The sequence below is a fragment of the Mobula birostris genome, chromosome 1 (assembly GCF_030028105.1).
Source record: "Mobula birostris isolate sMobBir1 chromosome 1, sMobBir1.hap1, whole genome shotgun sequence".
In the NCBI taxonomy this organism is placed as follows: Eukaryota; Metazoa; Chordata; class Chondrichthyes; order Myliobatiformes; family Myliobatidae; genus Mobula; species Mobula birostris.
The window spans coordinates 14,606,586-14,629,352 of record NC_092370.1 but is presented as its reverse complement, the minus strand read 5'-3'; the positions used below and the strand labels follow the sequence as shown (position 1 = coordinate 14,629,352).

At 40.7% G+C, this 22,767-nt stretch overlaps 1 protein-coding gene across 1 annotated transcript in view; it reads left to right on the top strand.

Annotated features, from left to right (window-relative positions):
• Positions 1-22,511, top strand: part of bend5 (BEN domain containing 5) — a 48,773-nt gene extending 26,262 nt beyond the window's left edge. The window contains exons 4-6 of the mRNA XM_072252665.1: positions 3,914-4,206; positions 4,290-4,500; positions 17,732-22,511. Of these exons, the coding sequence (XP_072108766.1) occupies positions 3,914-4,206; positions 4,290-4,500; positions 17,732-17,982 (755 nt within the window). The 3' untranslated portion in view covers positions 17,983-22,511. The remainder of the gene's footprint in view (positions 1-3,913; positions 4,207-4,289; positions 4,501-17,731) is intronic.
• The last annotated feature ends 256 nt before the right edge of the window (positions 22,512-22,767 follow it).

Below are 22,767 nucleotides of genomic sequence, written 5' to 3'. Positions count from 1 at the left end.
ATTACAAAATCAAAAATGTCAAAGAAGCATGACCTCTAGTTATATTCAGTAAGTCTTGACCTTGGATTGATACCCTTATACAGTGAGTCATCTGAGACTTTTAGTGTAGAGTGGGGAAAAGTAAACAGATAAGTTTATCTTGTTACACCAGAGTTCTATCATGCCATATAATATAAATTGTACAAGCTTATTGTAACTAAAATTGAACATGCAGTTAACATTGTAATTCACCGAACTCAATAAGTTTTTGAAGATGATTCTGAACACCATTGCAGAATGTAGTCCCTTGAGTATGGTGAAGTATTAATCTTAATATCAAAGTTGCATTCAGTCACTAGAACCTGCACTTGTAATCTGGTACCAAACATAATCTACTTAGGCAGTTACTTCATTTTCATCCCTTCAGTTAACAGAATCAGCGTTTGGAAGTGTCTGGCTTGTGCACTTGTGGTCAGCGTGCTTACTAATTGCTGCAGAGAATTGAAATATGTTCTAGTTTTCATGAGTTTCTTGTATCTGCTGAAAATGTAGGTGGGATTATATGGACAAGTTGAATGTGATTGTCCTGCAAAAGACATAGAAAGTAACTTTCACTGTTGAGGTTTATTCTATTTGACATGCCTGACAATTGAAACCTCACTCTTTGATAGTACACTTTCTAACATGACTACAGAGAGTTGGCACGCTGTTTGTGTTTAACTTGCCAGCCAGACTTCTAATGATCAAAGCAGATCATGTCCTTGGAGGCTGGCATCAGTTTTCTACTTCAGGTCCTAGATGCCAATATTTAAAAAAAACTAATTGTTATTTTTCTCAACAACCAGCAGTTTATGACATAAACGGATCTGGAGAGCTGTTCATAACCTGGAAATGAACAAAGGCAGAATGAGGGAGAGGATCATAAGAACTGCATGATTGCAGAGTGAGCAGGAGCTGGAGGAGTCACTGTCAGCTGGCCTCACTAACTGAGTGAGAGCAGTTCTCCTCACACTCCCACCTCTGCCCAATTTGATTCTTGCAGTTTGGGGAAAGAAGTCATTTGTGAATGCCCATCCCCACCTGGTAGAAGATGCTTTCAGGCTATAACATGTATGTGCTGCTGCCCATAAACTGGGGAGAACCTGTAGTTATTAGAGTATAATTACAATGATGGATGCCATCATTAAGGACCCCAATCCCCAAGGGCATGTCGCCTTCTCATTGCTACCATCAAGGAGGAGGCTGAAGAGAGACGTGAAAGGTTTCAGGAACAGCTTCCTTTCTGTCATCAGATTTCTAAATCGACAATGAACCCATGAGCACTACCTTGGTATTTTTTCCATCTCTTTTTGCACATACTGTATTTTATAGTTTTTATTATATATTGCAATGTACCACTGCTACAAAATTCACAATATGTACTAACGCTATTAAGACTGATTCTGAAATACTTATTCTATGAACATGAAGAATAGTCCCCAAGTCTCACCAGAATGCCTTTCATTTTCTGGACTTGTGTCAGAGGAGGTTTGAGTCTCCTAGTAACTAAAGAGTGCATACTTTGTGCAAACAGTGGCTTAAATTGTAGGATGAAATAGTTTTCCTTTCAGGGTTATCCTTGTGCAATAACGTGGCAGGCACAGAATTCCTTTATTTGACTAGAACTGGAATATAGGATACTCCTTTTAAATGCTGCTTCAAACAAGTGTTGCCATAGAAATTTTCCGAAGAATCTGTGCCAGCTGACCTTAATGGCTTTAACATCAAGTAGACATGTTGGAGTGTGTTTATTTAAAAAGGGCTTCTTATTAACCCAGCTAGTTCATCTGTTCTGTTTAAATGCAAAATAAAAATGGCAGTATCTCATGAGCTGGGGTTGTGATCGACCCAGAATAGGAAGCAAAATAAGTGAACTCAGCTGGATCATAATGGTGCTATGAAGTTTGTGAACCCTGTAGAATTTTCTGTTATTTCTGCATATGTGACCTAAAGTGTGATCAGATCTTCATGCGTCCTAAATCTAGATAGAGAACCTAATTAAATAACACAAAAAACATTATACTTGTTCGTTCATTTATTGAGAAAAATGATCCAATGTTACATGTATTTGTTGGAAAAAGCATGCGGACGTTTGCTTTCAGTAACTGGTGTGATCCCCCCCTCCCCCTGCCCCCGGTACAGAAATAATGTCAACCACATATTTCCAGTATCTGTTGATCAGTGTTGTACATTAGTTTGGAGGAATTTTAGGCCATTCCTCCTTCAAAACTGCTTCAACCCTGGGATGTTGGTGGGCTTCCTGGCATGAACTGCTTGCTTGCTGCAAGTCCTTTCACAACATTTCTTTAGGGTTAAGGTCAGAACTTTGACTTGGCTGTTCCAAAACACGGATTTTCTTTTTAAACCATTCTGTGTCGATTTACTTTTGTCTTTTGGATCATTATCTTGTTACATTATCCACCTCCTAATTAAGCTTCAGGTGACAGACTGCTACCCTGACATTCTCCTGTAAAATGTCTTGATACAATTTTGAATTCATTGTCCACAAAATGATTGCAAGCTGTCCAGGCCCTGAGGCAACAAAGCAGCCTCAAACCATGATGCTCCTTCCACCATGCTTCACAGTTGGGATGAGATTTTGGTGTTGGTGTGCAGTGCCCTTTTTTTTTCTCCAAACATAGCAATGTGCATTTCTGCCAATAAGTTCAACCTTTATTCGCAGAACATTGTCCCTGAAGCATTGTAGAACATCCAGGTGGTCTTTTCCAAACTTGAGATGTACAGCAATATTTTTTTGGAGAGCAGTGGTGTCTTTCCACGAACACCATTCTTGTTCAGTGTTTTTCTTATAGTGGATACATGAACAGAGACTTTAGCAAGTTCTAGATATTTCTGCATGTCTTTTGCTGTTACCCTTGAGTTCTTTTTCTCCTCCTTCTACATTGCATTATGTGCTCTCAGTGTGATCTTTGCAGGTTGCTCACTCCTAGGGAGAGTAGTGACAGTACAGTGTTTCCTCCATTTGTAGACAGTTTCTCTTACTGTGGACTGATGAACACTCAGGTCTTTAGAAATGCTTTTGTAGCCTTTTCCAGCTTCATACATCTCTACAATTCTTCTAAGCTCCTATGAAAGTTCAAGGCATGGTGCACATAAACAGGTCTTTCTTCAGAACCTGACTTTGTCTTTTTTTTAATATATAGGGCAGGGCACCTCTACAACCCACACCGCCAATCTCATCTCATTGATTGGAACACCTGACTCCAAATAGCATATGTAAGCAGCATTAACCCAGCGGTTCACATACTTTTCCCAACAAATAAATGTAATAAATAATGAAAAAGTACAATGCTTTTTGTGTGTACTTATTTAATTGGATTCTCTGTCTAGTTTTATGACATTTGATCACATTTTAGGTCATTTATGCAGAAATAGAGAAAATTCTACAGGGTTCACAAATTTTCTAGCACCACTATGTGAATTTAGTTGAGATTAAGTTTCCTTTTGCCCATACTAATGTATTTGGAACATTTTTGTAAATAGCTAATCTGATGTACAATTGCGTTGTAAGAAATTGTGTGAGTTTGTCTGGCTGAGCTCCATGGGAAGCCCAATGATATGGGCATTTTCTTCGTGACTTAATTTTGCACAGCAGCTTCCATTTGGGAAGATAAAGTTGTCAGTGGTTCTGTACTTCAAACTGCTGTGGTCATTCGGTTCTCTGTTTCATCCTTGGTTTTCTTCCCCATTTCCTATTTAAATTGTTTTTCATTAATCCTGTTTTTAAATTGAGTATTTGCAGTCCATATAGATTTTTCTATCTTTATTTTAGCTGTTAAAGGAAAAGACAGCAAAAGCAGAATTAAATGTTGTAATTCTTGAATTAGTAATTGATTAACCATTAAAATGTATTTGCTTGCTTTTCTATCTTCAGTACCAGAACAGTACCATGGTTCCAATCCCGAAGAGGAGTTAATTGAAAACACATCTGCCCATCAGCTAATTTCTAGTCCTCCAGTGACTTCAATTCTGCAAGACCATTTAAACATGCAACAAAGAATTTATCCCTGCAAGAAAAGTCCTCACCCTCTCCTTCCAGCTCCAAGTACTAGTGACCACCTGGAGAGTCAGAGTGAAAATGGAAACAGCATGGTGTCATGTCCATGGGCTGCAACACAAGCCATTGCTATGGCCCAGCCCAGTGTTTACTCCGTTCAGGATGGAAAGGTAATAGAAAATATTTCTGTTACATAAACCTGCGTTTTGCATGTGCAACTTAAATTTATTGTTTTAACACTATTTGCTTATAGGTTCACATAGGAGCTAATATATGGATTGATGAGGACAAGTGGGAAACAGTGAAACGTCAGCCAAGTGATTCAAGATTTACGAAGTGTTTGGCCGTAGCTGTGTGGGGAGTGGATACCCTGAAGGACAGAAGTGTCACTGGAATTGCATGCAATTCAACAAAATCATCCCCTAAACCACCTCTTTCTCCCTACAAAGTGCAGATTATTAAAGGTAGGCTTGAGGAATGTTTTCTACTGCCTAGTTTGTTTTATAAGATTAGCTTTATTTGTCATATGTACATCGAAACATACAGCGAATTGTGTCATTTTGCTTCGATCAAATTGGTGAGGATGGTGCCACAATGTTTTTTGAAGCACTTTTTATCTTTTTCCATTATAAATCACTACATGTGAAGGTGTCTATTTTCAGATCACTTGCAAATGAAACATTATATTTGCAACAAAATTCAGAAACAGCTGTAATCAGCACTTTTTTAAAACTAAATGATATATCACCTCTGGTTATTTTTTCAAACAAAAATAACAATAACTTATTGAGCACTTTTCATACAGACAATCTACAATTGTGCTAGAATGGTTGTAAACCCTGTAGAATTTTCTCTATTTCTGCATAAATGTGACCTAAAATATGATCAGATCTTTACGCAAGTCTTAAAACTGGATAAAGAGAACCCAATTAAATAAATAACACACAAATATTATACTTGTTTGTTTATTGAAAAAAATGATCCCAATATTACATGGATTTATTGGAAAATGTATGTGAACCTCCAGGATTATCAGTTCATTTAAAGGGAAATTACTCAGGTGTTTCAATCAATAGGATGACAATCGGGTGTGAGTGTGGGAGGCCCTGTCCTATTTAAAGAACATAAACCTGGGTCTTCACTTTCAAAGTCTGATCTTCACACAGGTTTTTGGAAGTGTATGCCTTGATCAAAGGAGATTTCTGAGGACCTCAGGGGGAAAGAGAAGTTGTTTGCTCACCAGGCTGGAAAAGGGTACAAAGCCATTTCTAAAGAGTTTGGGCCCCACCAATCCACAGTAAGGCAGATGGTATATAAATGGAGGAAATTCAACACCATTGTTATTCTCACTGGGAGTGGTCAAACAACAAAAATCACTCCAAGAGCAAGGCGTGTAATATTCCAGGAGGTCACAGAGAACCCCAGGGTAACATCTAAGGAGCTACAGGCCTCTCTTGCATTGGCTAATATCAGTGTTCATGAGTCTACCCATCAGGCAAACACCGAACAATAATGGTGTACATGGCAGGATTGCAAGGAGAAAGCCTCTGCTCTCCAAGAAGAACATTGCTGCCCATCTAAAGTTTGCTAAAGTCCATGTGGATATGCCAGAAGGCTATTGGAAGAATGTTCTGTGGACCAATGAGTCCAAAATAGTACTTCTGGCTTAAATGAGAAGCATTATGTTTGGCTAAAAGCAAACACTGCATTCCAGCGTAAGAACTTCACCTCATCTGTGAAACATGGTGGCAGTGTTATGGTTTGGCCCGCTTTGCTGCACCAGGACCACTATGGCTTACTATCATTGAAGGAGCTATGAATTCTGAATTGTACCAGCAAATTCTACAGGAAAATATCAGGGTATCCATTGGTGAAGTGAAGCTTGAGAAAGTGGGTCATGCAGTAAGACAACGATCCTAGACACATGTTAGTCTACCAAAGAATGGTTATAGCAGAAGAAATCCCACACTCCGCACCTTCTGTTTCTACCTCCTTCCCAAGATCCACAAACCCGCTTGTCCCTGTTGACCCATTGATTCGGCTTGATCCTGCCCCACTGAATTTGTATCTGCATACCTTGACTCTGTCTTATCCCCCCAGTTCAGTCTCTTCCAACCTACATCTGTGACACTTCAAACACTGGATCTTTTCAATGATTTCAAGTTCCCTGGCCCTGATCATCATCTTTTCAGTATGGATGTCCAGGCCCTATATACCTCCAACCCCCACCAGGAAGGCCTCAAAGCTTTCCATTTCTTTCTAGACACCAGACCCAACTAGTTCCTCTCCACTACCGCTCTCCTTCACCTAGCAGAACTTGTCCTCAGTCTTAATCATTTCTCCTTAGGCTCCTCCCACTTCCACCAAGCAAAAGGTGCATGGACCCCAGCTATGTCTGCCTTTTTGTCAGCTACTTGGAACAGTATATTCTGAGCCTACACTGGTGTCCACACCCCATTTTTCCTACACTACATTGACGGCTGCATTGGTGCTGCTTCCTGCACACATGCGGAGCTCATCAATTTTCCCTCCAGCTTCCACCCTGCCCTCAAATTTGCCTGGTTCATTTCCAACACCTCCCTTCCCTTTCTCGATCTTACGGTCTCTGTTTCGGGAGACAGCTTTTCTACTGATGGGTTTTGTAAACCCATGGACTCTCACAGTGACCTGGATGATACCTCTTCCCAAACTGCTACTTGTAAAAACACCATCCCTTTCTCTCAGTTCCTCTGTCTCCACCACACCTGCTCTCAGGATGAGGCTTTTCATTCTAGAATGAAGGTGACGTCCTCCTTTCTCAAAGAATGGGGATTGCCTTCCTCCACCTTCAATGCTGCTCTCAACCATATCTCTTCCATTTCATGCGCTCTTGCTCACCCCATTCTGCCACCTTATCAAGGATATGGTTCCTCTTGTTCTCACCTACCACCCCACCAGCCTCTGCATCCAGGACATAATTCACCAGGACTTCTGCCGTCTCTAACGGGATCCCACCACCAAGCACATCTTTCCCAACCACATTTTCAGCTTTCTGCAGGGATTGCTTTCTACCCAACTCCCTAGACCAGTTGCCCCTCCCTCCTTACACTTATCCTTGCAAGCGGACCAAGTGCTACACCTGCCCCTCCGTCGCTACCATTCTGTGCCTCAAACAGTCCTTTCAGGTGAGGTGACACTTCACCTGCGAGTCTGTTGGGGTCACAGACTGTGCCCATGCTCCCAGTGTGGCCTTCTGTATATCGGTGAGACCTGACATAAATTGGAAGTGCGCTTTGCCGAGCACTGGTCCACCAGAAGATGGGGTATCTCCAGGTGGCCATCCATTTTAATTCCACTTCTCATTCCCATTCTGATATGTCAATCCATAGCCTCCTCTACTGTCACGAGGCCGCTCTCAGGTTGAAGGAACAACGCCTTGTATTCCATCTGGGTAGTGTCCAACATGATGGCATGAACTTTGATTTCTAGATCTAACGGTAATGGCCCCCACTCCCCTCTGCCACCAGTCTGCATCTCCTTTTACCTCTCACCTTATCTCCTTGCGTGCCCATCGCCTCCCTCTGGTGCTGCTACCCCCTTTTCTTTCTTCCATGGCCTTCTGTCGTCTCCAATCAGATTTCCCCTTCTCCAGCCCTGTATCTCTTTCACCATCAACTTCCCAGCTCTTTACTTTCTAGCTCCCCCTCCTGGTTTCACTTATCACCTTGTTTCTCTCTCTGCTCCCCATCTTTTAAATCTGCTCATCTTTTTTCCTACAGTCCTGCCAAAGGCTCAAAACGTCGACTGTACTTTTTTTCCATAGATGCTGCCTGGCCTGCTGAGTTTCTCCAGCATTTTGTGTGTGTTGCTTAAATGATGGAATAGATGGCTTTGTTGCCAAGTTTGCAGATGATATGAAGATTGCTGGAGGGGCAGGTAGTGTTAAGGAAACAGGAAGGCTGCAGAAGGACTTGGATTAGGAGAATGGGCAAGAAAGTGACAAATAAAATACTAAGTTGGAAATGCATGGTCATGCACTTCGGTAGAATAAATAAATGTACAGACCATTTTCTAAATGGGGAGAAAATCCAAAAATCTTTATACTTTATACTTTGTCGCCAAACAATTGGTACTAGAACGTACAATCATCACAGCGATATTTGATTCTGCGCTTCCCGCTCCCTGGATTACAAATATTAAAAATAGAAAAAATTAGTAAATATTAAATTTTTAAATTATTAATCATTAATAGAAAAATGGAAAGTAAGGTAGTGCAAAAAAACAGAGAGGCAGGTCGGGATACTTGGAGGGTACGACCCAGATCCGGGTCAAAATCTGAGCTGCAAAGAGACTTGGGAGTTCTTGTACAGAATATCCTAAAGGTTAACTTGCAGGTTGAATCAGTGGTAAGGAAGGCAAATGCAATATTAACACTCATTTCAAGAGGTCTAGAATACAAGAGCAGGGATGTGATGCTGAGGCTTTATAAGGCACTGGTGAGACCTCACTTTGAGTATTGTGAACAGTTTTGGGCTCCTCATCTAAGAAAAGATGTGCTGGCATTGGAGAGTGTTCAGTGGAGGCTCACAGTGATGATTCTGGGAATGAAAAGGTTATCATATGAGGAACGGTTGACTCTGGGCATGTACTTGCTGGAATTTAGAAGGATATGTGGTGGGGAATCTCATTGAAATCTTTTGAATATTGAAAGGGCTAGACAGAGTAGGTATGGAAAGGATGTTTCCCATGGTGGGGGAGGCTCGGGCAAGGGGGTACAATCTCAGGATAGAGGGGTGTCCATTTAAAACAGATGCGGAGAAATTTCTTTAGCCAGAGGGTGGTGAATTTGGTGAATTTGTTACCAAAGGCAGTTGTGAAGGCCAGGTCACTAGGTGTGTTTGTGTGTACCTAAGGCAGAGATTAATAGGTTTTCGTTCGGCCACGGCATCAATGGTTGCAGGGAGAAGGGTGGGGGGGGGTGCGGGGGAAGAGGATCAGCCATGATTGTATGGTGGAGCAGACTTGATGGGCCAAATAGCCTAATTCTGCTCTTATGTCTTATGGTCTAAAAGTAAAGAAAGAAGATCTTGGACTTGAGGTGTATATGAGGGTAGCGGAGTTGATGACCTCCAGTATCTGGTCTGTGTTGATGTAAGCTACTTGCAGAAGATGTGGAATTGTTCTTTAAAATTGTATTGGTCTTTATTCCTGCAGTGTGGGATACCAAGAAATGAGAGGTCAGAAGAGATTGTGCTACATATAAGTAGAAGTTTGGGTATAATTTTGAGCTGAATGGAGATGTTCTGCAAGGCAAATAACCAATATGCCTTTAGTATCCCCATTCTTTCATTTATGAGCAATAAATACGGTATGTTAAATTCAAAGGGGAGCACAAGATTATTTTGCTTGCAAAATGTGTTTGAAGTCATTGGGAATTGAATATGCAAGGGTAATGCTTGTCATTCTTTGTATAAGCAACTACTGTTAGCTTAAGGCTGAGTTGTGGGGAGGGGAGAGGGGTTGTGATGCTGGATGTTGATTATTGAGGTACCTTTAAATGGCTGGTTTGGGATTTCATTTGTACATCCATCTTAAGTTGTAGAGTATTTAAATGCTTTTGAAAGGGAATTTATTGTGCTAGTCGGTGTCAAATTTGTGTAGAAGGCGCTGTTATTAAATTGCACTTTTTTTGATCAGTTACCCCATAACATCTGGTAGAATTTCTTCTGACTCATTTGTATATTAAGTGCTGATAGCATGTTCCTTTCTGCTCTGATCAAACTATTACTCATTTTATTACGGCCCAAAATCAGCTAACTTCAATGTCTGGTAGGAATTGGATGTGTTTTCTAAATCGCAGTTGATTGTCAAAGATCATTTGCCTCAAGCTTTCACTCTCCCCTTAAATTCCCTCGGTCAATTTCTGACATGTCCTTTCCCTTTCTCTATCTCTGTCTCCATCTCTGAAGACAAACTGTCAACTGACATTTTATGAACTTACTAGTACCCACAATTATCTTTACTATACCTCTTCCCTCCAGGATTCCTTAAAAAATGCTATTCCCTTTCTCAGTTCCTTTGTCTCTACTACATCTGTTCCCAAGATGCTGCTTTCCTTTCCATGACATCAGAGATGTTGGCAGCATGTTCCTTTCTGCTCCAAACTATTACTCATTTTCATAACAGCCCAAAATCAGCTAACTTCAAAAATCAAAGATGTCCTCCTTCAAAGAACACAGTTTCCCTTCTTCCACCACTGATGCTTACCCGAATGTCTGCACTCACCCCATCTTGCCTTAAGAGTGATAGATTTCCTCGTCCTTGCCTACCACCCCATGAGCCTCCGCATCCAAAGCATTATTTTCCGCAACTTCTGCCATCTCCAAAGGGATCCTACCACTATTCTTTACTTCCCTCTCTCTCTGCTTTCTGAGGGATCGTTCCCTCTGTGATTTCCCTTGTTCATTCGTCCCTCCCAGCACTTAGCCTTGAAAAGTGTCCAAAGTGCTACATCTAACCATTCACCTAGAAATCTTTGAATCTAGTACTCCGGATGCAGCCTTCTCTACGTTGGTGAGACCCAAGGTAAATTGGGGGACCACTTTGTCAAACACCTCTGCACCATCAAAAGCAGAACTTTCCAGTAGCCAAACATCAATCCATGGACACCTGTTCTGCCACAGCAAGACCACCCTCAGAGTGAACCTTGTATTCTGTTGGGGTAACCTCCCACCTGATGGCATGAGTATCAATTTCTCCTTCCAGTAAACACATTCTCCTCTATTCCTCACTGTGACCTTTAACTGCTTCTCACCTCTATGGTCCTCTCTCCTCTTCTTTCAGATTCCTTCCACTCCAGCCTTTTCTTTTGGCAGAAAAAATAAACGGGCAGACTATTATTTAAATGGGGAAAGAATTCAAAGTTCTGAGATGCAAAGGGACTTGGGAGTCCTCGTACAGGATACCCTTAAAGTTAGCCTCCAGATTGAGTCAGTAGTGAAGAAGGCGAATGCAATGTTGGAATTCATTTCTAGAGGAATAGAGTATAGGAGCAGGGATGTGATGTTGAGGCTCTATAAGGCGCTGGTGAGACCTCACTTGGAGTACTGTGGGCAGTTTTGGTCTCCTTATTTAAGAAAGGATGTGCTGACGTTGGAGAGGGTACAGAGAAGATTCACTAGAATGATTCCAGGAATGAGAGGGTTAACATATGAGGAACGTTTGTCCGCTCTTGGACTGTATTCCTTGGAGTTTAGAAGAATGAGGGGAGATCTCATAGAAACATTTCGAATGTTAAAAGGCATGGACAGAGTGGATGTGGCAAAGTTGTTTCCCATGATGGGGGAGTCTAGTACGAGAGGGCATGACTTAAGGATTGAAGCGCGCCCATTCAGAACAGAAATACGAAGAAATATTTTTAGAGGGTGGTGAATCTATGGAATTTGTTGCCGCGGGCAGCAGTGGAGGCCAAGTCATTGGGTATATTTAAGGCAGAGATTGACAGGTATCTGAGTAGCCAGGGCATCAAAGGTTATGGTGAGAAGGCAGGGGAGCGGGACTAAATAGGAGAATGGATCAGCTCATGATAAAATGGCAGAGCAGACTCGATGGGCCGAATGGCCTGCTTCTGCTCCTTTGTCTTATGGTCTTATATTTCCTACCTGCCTAGTTTCACCTATCACTATGTAGCTATCCTCCATCCCCTCCCCCCAGCTCTTTATTCTGTTGAATAACTGAGAAATCATTTTTATCCATACTGTTTATATAAATGTGGATTTCTCTTTTTGTAGCAGTTATACTTTAGTCATGCTGTCGTATAGCATGGAAACAGACCCCTTGCCCATTGTCTCTGTACCAGCTCCCAAAGTCTCAAATGCACACAGCAAAGTGCAAAATGTATCTGCTGCCACTTAGTGCTGCACTATTCTGAAAGGTTTGTTTCTGGTTTTGGACCGTTAGTCATTTTTAATTTGATCACTTTATTAACTATTTGGTTATGAAGATCTCCATGCTCTGTTGTGGCTGCTTTGTGTTTATTGATCGTGGTCTTTTCAGTTATTTAATGAAATTCTGGCTGTTTTTGGCAAGGTGGCTAGTATCTATAGTCTTCAGTGATCTGAGATTAGTATAATTGGGTTCTGAAAGAGCTTTGGAAGACCTTTTACTATTTTGCTTGAACTGCTTCTGTCTTCATTTGCTGTAAATTAATCTTCAAAGATTCGAAATACATTTATTATTGAAGTATGTAGCATACAACCCTGAAATTCATCTTCCCCATAGACAGCCATGAAATAAACAGCTATCAAACTTATCTGTTCAAAGAAAAACAAAAACATCATGCTCCCCCCCCACCCCTCCAATGCGCAAATGGCAATAACCTTGAATAGGTAACTAACGTTGCTGTGCTATGTACTGTAGCAGTCAATCAGTTTTGTTCCTTCACTCACCCCACCTACCCACATCACCATTGCAGTCCTGTTCCATAAATTTCATAAGAATATCATGACAGATGAAAGATGACCTTGAAGCTTGTCCTTCTAGCTCCTCTAAAGATGAATTATAGGGAACATAATTTCTTTAAAAAAAGGCAAAAAATATCAAGAGTATATTTAAGAGGAAAATTGATAGTTTTCTGCAGCCTGCATAGAGTTGCCCATGTTATTTTATGCTTGTTATTTATTACTGTTTATTAATATTTGCAGTTTGCTGTCCATTGATCCTGTCTACAGTTACTATTCTCTAGATTTGCTGAGTATGCCTGCAGGAAAAGAATCTCAGGGGCAGGGTTGTATGTGGTGACATAGGATATGTCAAAATTCATAGTACATATCTTAACTATAGGCTGATAATTAACCAGGCATGAAATGAGACAAATTTGTACATTTTTACTCTTTCTAATTTTATGGTCTGTGTTATCTTGTTTATTTTCAACTTTTCATGCTAATTAGTGGTGGTTTGTAAGTTGCTTAGTTTTTTTCTGTCACTTGGTTAATGTTTGTCTGCTTATCTATTAAATGATTTATTCTTCCATGCATCATTGCTGTTTGTTTTATTCTTGTAGAATTTGTATTCTCCTTCATGTAGTCATTGTCATCGATTCAAACAACACAAACAGACCCTGCAGCCCACCATTTCGTGTCAACCATTAAATACAAGTAAATTATTTCCATTTAATATCACTTGGTTTATATCCTTCCATGTGTTGGGGATTCAAGTGTTATCTACATGCTGATAATATTAATTGTGAGAGTGCTGTCACTATCACCCACTGAGCAGTGCCTTCAGATTGCATTCGCCCTCTTGATGGAAAAAGCTCTTTCTCAGATTCCCTTGTAAACCTTGTCCTCTTCTGCTGCTTTCTGTTAAAACACAGGCCCACCACCTCTGTTCCAAGGAAAATATATCCATAGAACTTGACTCCCCATAATTGTCCATTTTCTCAACTGAACAGTCTCACTGTAGCTTACAAATATTCTCTTCCAAATAATTTTTTTTTTTGCAAATTTACTAATCATGCCTCCTATACAAGTATCTAATTTATTAAAATACATAGCAAATAATGAAGATTCTTTACTGATCCCTGTGGGGAATTTCTGATTACAGATTTCTGGTCATAAAACCAACTCTCTATCACCTCTGCTTCCTAACAAGCCAGTTTTACTTGCGTCCCATGGGCTCTAGCCTTTTATACTAATTTCCCACATGGGGCCTAGTGAAATGTGCATCAGACCTGCTGCCTCAAAGTATCCATCAAACATTGGACTAACTCCTTGGGTTTAGCAACATCTATAGAGGCTAAAGATGTAAGTCGATATTTCAAGTTGAGAATCTGCATCAGTTCTTCTCAGCACAGACTGCCAATTTAATCATACTTCTGTTTCCTTAGTTGCCCTCTTGCCCTTAACATATATTCAAAATAATTCACATAAAAGTTGCTGGTGAATGCAGCAGGCCAGGCGGCTAAGCTCTTCTTTCAGTTAGTCCTGATGAAGGGTCTCGGCCTGAAACGTCAACTGTACCTCTTCCAAGAGATGTTGCCTGGCCTGCTGCGTTCACCATCAACTTTTATGTGTGTTGCTTGAAATTTCAGCATCTGCAGATTTCCTTGTGTTTGCATTCAAAATAATTCAGTATTTTCTTGTCTTGCAGTAATATTTCATTCCCCTTCTCTAGTTACTACTTTTATTCTTTTTTCACTTCTCTCTATACCTGCCTTTTATGTTGCTTTTTTAATTATTTTAAATGGAAACTATCCTTTAAAATGCAGAAATTCTTGTACTTAATGTCCATTACTCTCACCTCTGGCTGTGAACCCTTTTTTTTCACTTTTGAATGACTCCCAAGTTGTTGGATGTAGATTTAGTGCAATTAGCTGCTCTGTCTATTTTAGTCAGATTCCTGGACCATCCTTATCTCCTTTCACAGCTATGATGAAACTTGCAGCCATGGTCATTTTCAAAGTGCTTCCTTGCTGAATTCCCTAAGGTTAGACCAGTACTACCCCTTCTCAAACAAGAGAAAATCTGCAAATGCTGGAAATTCAAGCAACATACACAAAATGCTGGAGGAACTCAGCAGGCCAGGCAGCATCTATGGAAAAAAAAAGTACAGTTGACTTTTTGGGCCCAGACCCTTTGGCAGGACAGAAGGGTCTCTGCCTGAAATGTCGATTGTACTTCTTTCCATAGATGCTACCTGGCCAACTGAGTTCCTCCAGCATTTTGTGTGTGTTGCTACTCCTTCTCAAACAGGAATATCCACATACAGGTTTACAAAACTCTTCTGGGCACATTTTAAAATTCACACCTTATCTGTCTTTCATACTTTAAGCGGTATTTATTGATTATGATCCTGTACTCTGGAATGTTGAATTTCCAGTTCTCTTTCAAACATGTCTTTTTGATAGCAACGTCGTATACCCTGTCCCCACATTCTGATCAATGCTCAAATCCTGGTTTAGTTGTTCTCTGCATTACAATAGGTGTGATGTAGCCTTGAATTTCCTGTATTGTACCCTCTCTGTTCTGCCTTTAGGATTGATATTTTTCCTCAGCTTTCTCCCTCAATACTTGTCCTTTTTACCTACACTATTAGTAGCAATATGCACAACCACATTTTCTGATTATTTACTCTTCTCTTTGAGAATGCCCTGTGGCTCTTTGACCCTGATGCCAGAGTTAATATACCACTCAGGATGCTCATTTATGACCACTGAAGTGCCTGTATATTGTCTTCCCCATTAAATCTCCTACTGCTAATTCCCTTGGACTTTTGCTCATGCATCCTTATGGAGTTGACTCGCCCACTGTACCTGATCTTGGATTTAAGTGAACTCTTCAGAGATGCATACACCTGCACCACTTTCTTACACAAATAAATGGTTTTGGAGACATGCAGTTAAGGCCTTATGACTGCTTCCTGTCAACTAACTGCCAGTCACCCATTGCTTCCCTGCTGGCATTTTCTTAAGCTGTAGATTAACCACTTCTGAAGACTTGCTGTCCAATATAGTGCCTTGTGTTGTACGAGTGCCCCAAAACTCAGCATTTATGCTTGCTGAACTGGAGGCAGTTCTACTGATTTAATGTCCAGAGCAGTTGCAGAGAAGGGCGGAGGGCAAGATGCAAATCCATAGAGGTGGAATATAGAGGTTTTGTTTGCCGCTTGCTGTGCCGAACCTACCTTCTCCATGGCTGCAAAGAAAAGACCCATCAGGACTATAATAGAGGCTGCTGAGCAAGCCTCCAGATGGCTACAGATCAAGAGGTGTGAACCATGGACCAATGCTGCTGGGAAACAAGCCAGGAGCTGATCAACCCTGGCTGGGTCATCTGGGTGAGGGTGTTGATGTTGAAAGACCCGAAACACCTGATGACCCCAGGTTACATCACTGATGTGATCCTCAGCATCAGGATGCCAACATTTTACAAAGATCCAAATAGGTAGATGAGGTTATGATTATGCAACTGATCTGAAAAGCAACTCCTCTGACTGTGCATTGACCTTTCAAAAGTGTGGTGAACAGTTAGCCTAAATTATAACCTTAAGTAGATAAATTATACTTTATTGATCCCAAAGGAAATTACAATGTCACTGTAGCAATACAAGTGCACAAATATAAATATAAGAAAAGTAAGAAAGAATAAAAAACTTCCCACAAACAGTCTAACTGGTGGGGGAAGGGGGGGGGTCAATCACTTCCCCGCTATAGGTTGACTTCAACTACTGCAGAGAGTCTTGTCATCTTCAGAAGTTTTCTGATGACTCTGCCATAGTTGGGTGCATCAGCAAGGGAGATGAGGCTGAGTACAGGGCTATGGTAGGAAACTTTGTCACATGGTGTGAGCAGAATTATCTGCAGCTTAATGTGAAAAAGACTAAGGAGCTGGTGGTAGACCTGAGGAGATCTAAGGTACCGGTAACCCCTGTTTCCATCCGGGGGTCAGTGTGGACATGGTGGAGGATTACAAATACCTGGGGATACGAATTGATAATAAACTGGACTGGTCAAAGAACACTGAGGCTGTCTACAAGAAGGGTCAGAGCTGTCTCTATTTCCTGAGGAGACTGAGGTCCTTTAACATCTGCAGGACCATGCTGAGGATGTTCTACGAGTCTGTGGTGGCCAGTGCGATCATGTTTGCTGTTGTGTGCTGGGGCAGCAGGCTGAGGGTAGCAGACACCAACAGAATCAACAAACTCATTCGTAAGGCCAGTGATGTTGTGGGGATGGAACTGGACTCTCTGACGGTGGTGTCTGAAAAGAGGATGCTGTCTAAGTTGCATACCATCTTGGACAATGTCTGCCATCCACTACATAATGTACTGGTTGGGCACAGGAGTACATTCAGCCAGAGACTCACTCCACCGAGATGCAACACAGAGCGTCATAGGAAGTCATTCCTGCCTGTGGCCATCAAACTTTACAACTCCTCCCTTGGAGGGTCAGACACCCTCAGCCAATAGGCTGGTCCCGGACTTACTTCATAATTTACATATTGCTATTTAATTATTTATGGTTTTATACTATTTAATTATTTATGGTGCAACTGTAACGAAAACCAATTTTCCCCAGGATCAATAAAGTATGTGACTATGACTCATTATAGAGCCTAATGGCTGAGGGCAGGAATGACCTCAGTACTCTTTGGAGCAGCGCAGTTGTCGTAGTCTGTTACTTACTATAAGTGCTCCTCTGTTCAGCCAAGGTGGCATTCAGAGGGTGAGAAACATTGTTCAGAATTGCCAGGATTTTCCAGAGGGTCCTTTGTTCTACCACAGCTTCCAGTGTGTCCAGTTTGACTCCTATAACAGAGCCAGCCTTTCTAATCAGTTTATTGAACTTGTTGGCATCGTGTTTGTTAATGCCATTGCCCCAGCATACCGCTGCAAGGAAGATTGTACTGGTGACAACAAACTGGTAGAACATATGAAGGAGAGGCCTACAAAAGACCTCAGACTCCACAGGAAGTAGAGGTGACACTAGCCCTTCTTGTACACAACCTCTGTGTTGGTATTCCACTCAAGTCTGTCACCCAGGTGCACTGGACTGGAGTTTAGCATAATTTCAACTATGACAATGACAAGAATGGTGCTTCTGAGCTAAGCTGATGAACTGTATTTGTTCTCAAAACCACATAAATTCCTACAAATCAGACCTCTTGATATTTTATATTCACATTGATGAGACTAACCAAAATTCTGTTTCTTCTACAGAGCAATTGCTGAACAGAATACGACAAGATGCCAAAGATGACAATGAGATCCATAAGCGATTAAATAAAGTCAATCGATATATTGGGGAAAAAATAATGGACATTAATAAACAGTGGAGAAAAGCTAAGGCAGAGATATCAAAGTTTAGAAACTGTGAATGTGAGATAGGTTTAAAATGTGATATTCATGCACATTGTGAGAGATCTGAAGTACCCATCAAGGAAGAAATTGAAACCTTTATCTATGAATAATCTAGTGAGATTTACTGTTTTGCATGGTCAGTCAGAAAGTTCTCTTCATCGAAATTGTTATTAATAATGTACAACTATTATTTGACTACAGTGAAATCTGTTTGTATTCATTTGTTTACCATAGAATTGCAGAGAACTATTTTCTATTAATTTCTGTGTTACTGAGCATTTTTATAACTGATCATTGAAACTGTACAGATAATTATGATTTGTAGAATTCTCCAAAAGCAAACCATTTGGCCCATTGCACATCCACAGTGTCTCGGTCTTTGCTCCTTAAGTTTCCTCCCCTTCTCCCTTATCAAGGCTTTTATAGATTATGCATTCATGACTTTCTCCATTGAACAGCCTTCTGAGTTTGATCATTAGTTTTCATTGTTATTTTGCTATTTTTAAATTTAATTTATGCCCTCCATTTATGAAGTCATACATCAATGAATATAGTTACTTTATTATTTCATAGTCCTTTATCATTTTTGCCATATTTGTACTTTACTGGATCAGATCTCTTTAGTTTGGCTGTGAAAGGAGTGTGAATACCTGTAATTCGTCCTCTTAACCAAACTTTCCCATTGGTGTGCTGATTTTCTTTGTATTCTCTCCATAAAAATGTGAGGAAACAGTGTAAAACTTAAATTGTGGCTTATTCATGAATGTTCAGATTTGCTTTATAAGCTAGATGCTGGAAATCTTGAGGAACTCAGCAAGTCAGGCAGCATCTATGGAAGGGAATACAGTCATGTTTTGAGCTGATTTCCTTCATGACTGGAAAGGAAGGGAGAAGAAACTGGAATAAGTAGATGGGGAGAGGGAGAAGCTGGCAGGTGATCAGTGGAAGAGGTAAGAGGGTGAAAGGGGAGCCAAAATGGGAATGGAAAAAGGGTGAGCATGGCCAGAGGGATGGTGGTGGGGAGAGGAAATTACTGGAAGTTAGAAAATCCATGTTCATGCTATCAGGTTGGACACTACCCAGATGTAATAAAAGTTGTTGTTCCTCCACTGAGTGTAATTAAGCTCTGTTTTGGTGGGGATTACAGTGCCCAGTACTTCATTAGCAATTAATATTCACATCATACATCTGAGCAAGCATCTACTCTGACCAAGTCTTGTTGCATGTAGGCTGGGGTAGCTTACCCAGTGAATTGCAAACTGAAATTTAGAAAGTGCAATTATCTGTGTAGTACACCGCTGATGTAGTAGAAGGAAGTTCATTTAAGCAGTAGTTGTGCTTAGATTAATGACTGGATTACAAACTTATTCTTTTGTTGTATATGACTCTAGCCCCTGGAAGATTCATCCTCAATTCTTTATTAAATTCATTATTCCCAGGACCTCTTGTATTATATGTAAAACCATAAAACATAGGACCAAAATTCGGCCTGTCGCATGTGCTCCGCCATTGAATCATGGCTGATCCTTTTTTCCATCTCCTCAGCCCCACTACCTGTACTCCCTGAAGCCATGTCCAATCAAGAACCTAGCAAGCTCTGCCTTAAATATGCCCAACAACCTGGCCTCCTATTACAGCTGCCTGTGATAATAAATTCCACAAATTTACCACCCTCTGGCTAAAGAAATTTCTCTGCATCTACACATCTATTCTGTCTAGGCCTTTCAACATTTGAAAGGTTTCAGTAAGATCCCCTCTATCCTTCTCAATTCCAGCAAGTACAGACCCAGAGCTATCAAACATTCCTTGTATGATAATCCTTTCATTGCCAGAATCATCCTTGTGAACCTCCTCTGAACCCTCTCCAATGCCAGCACATCTTTTGTTAGTTGAGGAGCCCAAAGCTGTACACAGTACTCAAGGTGAGGTTTCACCTGTGCCTTATAAAGCCTCAGAATCGGATCCCTACTCTTGTATTCTAGACCTCTTGAAATGAATGCTAACATCACGTTTGCCTTCCTCACCACTGACTCTACCTGCAAGTAAACTTTTAGGTAGTTCTGCACAAGAACACCCAAGTCCCTTTGCATCTCTGATTTCTGATTTCCCTTTGCATCTCTCCCCATTTAGAAAATAGTCTGTACATTTATTTCTATCATGACTACGCATTTTCCAACATTGTATTTAATTTTCCACTCTTGCCCATTCTCCTAATCTGTTCGAGTCCTTCTGCAGCCTACCTGTTTCTTCAATATTACCTGCCCCTCCACCTGCAAACTTGGCAACAAAACCATCTTTTCCATCATCAAAATTATTGATACACAGCACAAGAAGTGACAACATTGACCTCTATGAAACACTACTACTCACTGGCAGCTAACCAGAAAAGGTTCTTATCCTCCCACTTGTTGAATCCTACCAATCAGCCACTGCTCTAACCATTTCAGTAACTCTCCTGCAAGACCATGGGCTCTTAACTTGGTTAGCAGCCTCATGTGTGGCACCTTGTCAAAGGCCTTCTGAAAGTCCAAATATGCAACATTCATGGCATCTCCTTTATCTATCCTATGTGTAATCTCCTTAAGGAATTCCAACAGCTTTGTCAGGCAAGATTTTCCTTGAAGGAAACCATGCTGACTTTGTCCTAACTTGCCCTGTGTTTCCAAGTGACCCATAACCCTTAACAATTGACTCCAACAGCTTCCCAACCACTGAGGTTAGACTAACTGATCTACAATTTCCTTTCTGCTGCCGCCTTCCTTTCTTAAAGAATGGAGTGGCATTTGCAATTTTCCAATCCTCTGGCATCATGCCAGTGTCCAATGATTTTTGAAAGATCATTACTAATGCCTCCACAATCACTTTCAGAACTCTATAGTGCAGTTCATCTGGTCCGGGTGACTTCTGTACCCTTAGGTCTTGGCCTTTCTCCAGCCTCATTTTCTAGTGGTCCTATAGCCACTCTCCTCTCTCTTTTTTTTACATTCTTGAAAAAGATTTTACTATCCACTTTGATATTGTTTGCTAGCTTGCTGCTTTGACATTTCATCTTTTTGCTCCTAATGATTCTTCTAGTTACTTTCTGCAGGGATTTCCCAATCCTCTGTCTTCCCACTAGTCTTTGCTTTGTTGTATGCCCTCTCTTGTTTTTACATTAGCTTTGACTTCCCTTTCATCCACGTTTGTACTATTTTGCCATTTGAGTATTTCTTTGTTTTTGGAATACATCTATACAGTACCTTCCTCATTTTACCCCGAAATTCAAGCCATTGCTGCTCTGCTGGCTTCCCTGCCAGCATCTCCTTCCAAGTTACTTTGACCAAAGTCCCCTCTCATATTTCTGTAATTTCCTATACTCCACTGAAATACTGTTCTGCCAGGCTTTACTTTCTCCCTATCAAATTTCAAGTTGAACTCAAATCATACTGTGATCACCATCTCCTAAGGGTTCTTTTACCTTGAGCTCTCTAATCACCTTTGGTTCAGTACTTAACACCCAATACAGTATAGTTGATCCTTGAGTAGGCTCAGCAACAAACTGCTCTTAAAAAGTCATCTCATAGCATTCAACAAACTCACTCTCTTGAGATCCATTACCAACCTGATTTTTCTCAATTGACCTGCATTGTTGGGATACCCCATGGCTATCATAACATTGCCCTTTTGACACACCTTTTCTATTTCCTGTTTTAATTTGTGGTCCACATCCCAGCTACTATTGGGAGGCCTGTATATAAATACCATTGGGGTCTTTTTATCTTTGCAGTTTCTTAACTCAGCCCACAAGGATTCAACATCTTCTGATCCTATCTCAGATCTTTCTACTGCTTTGGTGCCATTCTTTACCAGCAGAGCCATGTCAACCCCCTCTATCTACCTTCCTTCCTATCCCTCCAGTACAACATGTAACCTTGGTCATTTAGTTCCCAACTAAAAGCGTCTTTCAGCCACGATTCAGAGATGCCTGACCATCTGTAATAATGCAACAAGATCACCCACCTTATTTGTTGTACTTTGTGCATTGAGATTAACACTTTGAGTACTGTATTTGCTACCCTTTTTGATTCTGCATCCCTAATACACTGATACTCATCCCGCGGGCTGAAATTATGTCCTATCATCTGCCTGTCCTTCCTGACTCTGACTGCACGCTATCTTTGCTTTTTTACCATCTGTCCTATTGTGAGTCTCTTCACTATTCCCTTATCAACAGCTATTTGTAGTTTGGCTGAACATTTTCTTACAACTAAGTACTGTCATAAACAAAAGTGTATTTCCTCTTTACTAAAGGTTTGTCATTTAAATGTAACTTATGTTTGCCTTCTACTTATAAAATTCTAGTACATTGCTAACTTATTTATTCCATTCTATGAAGTTAAAATTGTATATTATGTATTATAAAGACCACTGTTAATGTGGAGACTAATTCTCTTTTGCTGTCATCTTAAGAGTTACAACCCCTCAGATGCAATATTTTTTTAAAAAAAGTTGACAATAATTATGTAAGCTAATGCAGTTCTACTCATATGTCTCTTTTGTAGTAGTAGTTATGTGATCACCCTTTTAGGCCTTTTTAATTATTGTTCCTGTATTTTAACTTCCTGCTTGTCCTATCAAGTCAATAAATGCTACATTTTTATAGTCTGTTTTATTTTACATCGAACACTCCAACTTCATACAGGCCCTTTAGCCTATGATGTTGCACTGACCTTGTGACTTACTCTGACTAGGAGCTTCCCTCCTAGCAACACATAGAAGTTGCTGGTGAAAGCAGCAGGCAGCTTTTATGTGTGTTGCTTGAATTTCCAGCATCTGCAGAATTCCTGTTGTTTGCAACTTCCCTCCTATATTGGCCTCAGTTTTTCTATCATCTATGTGCTTATCTAAGAGTTTCT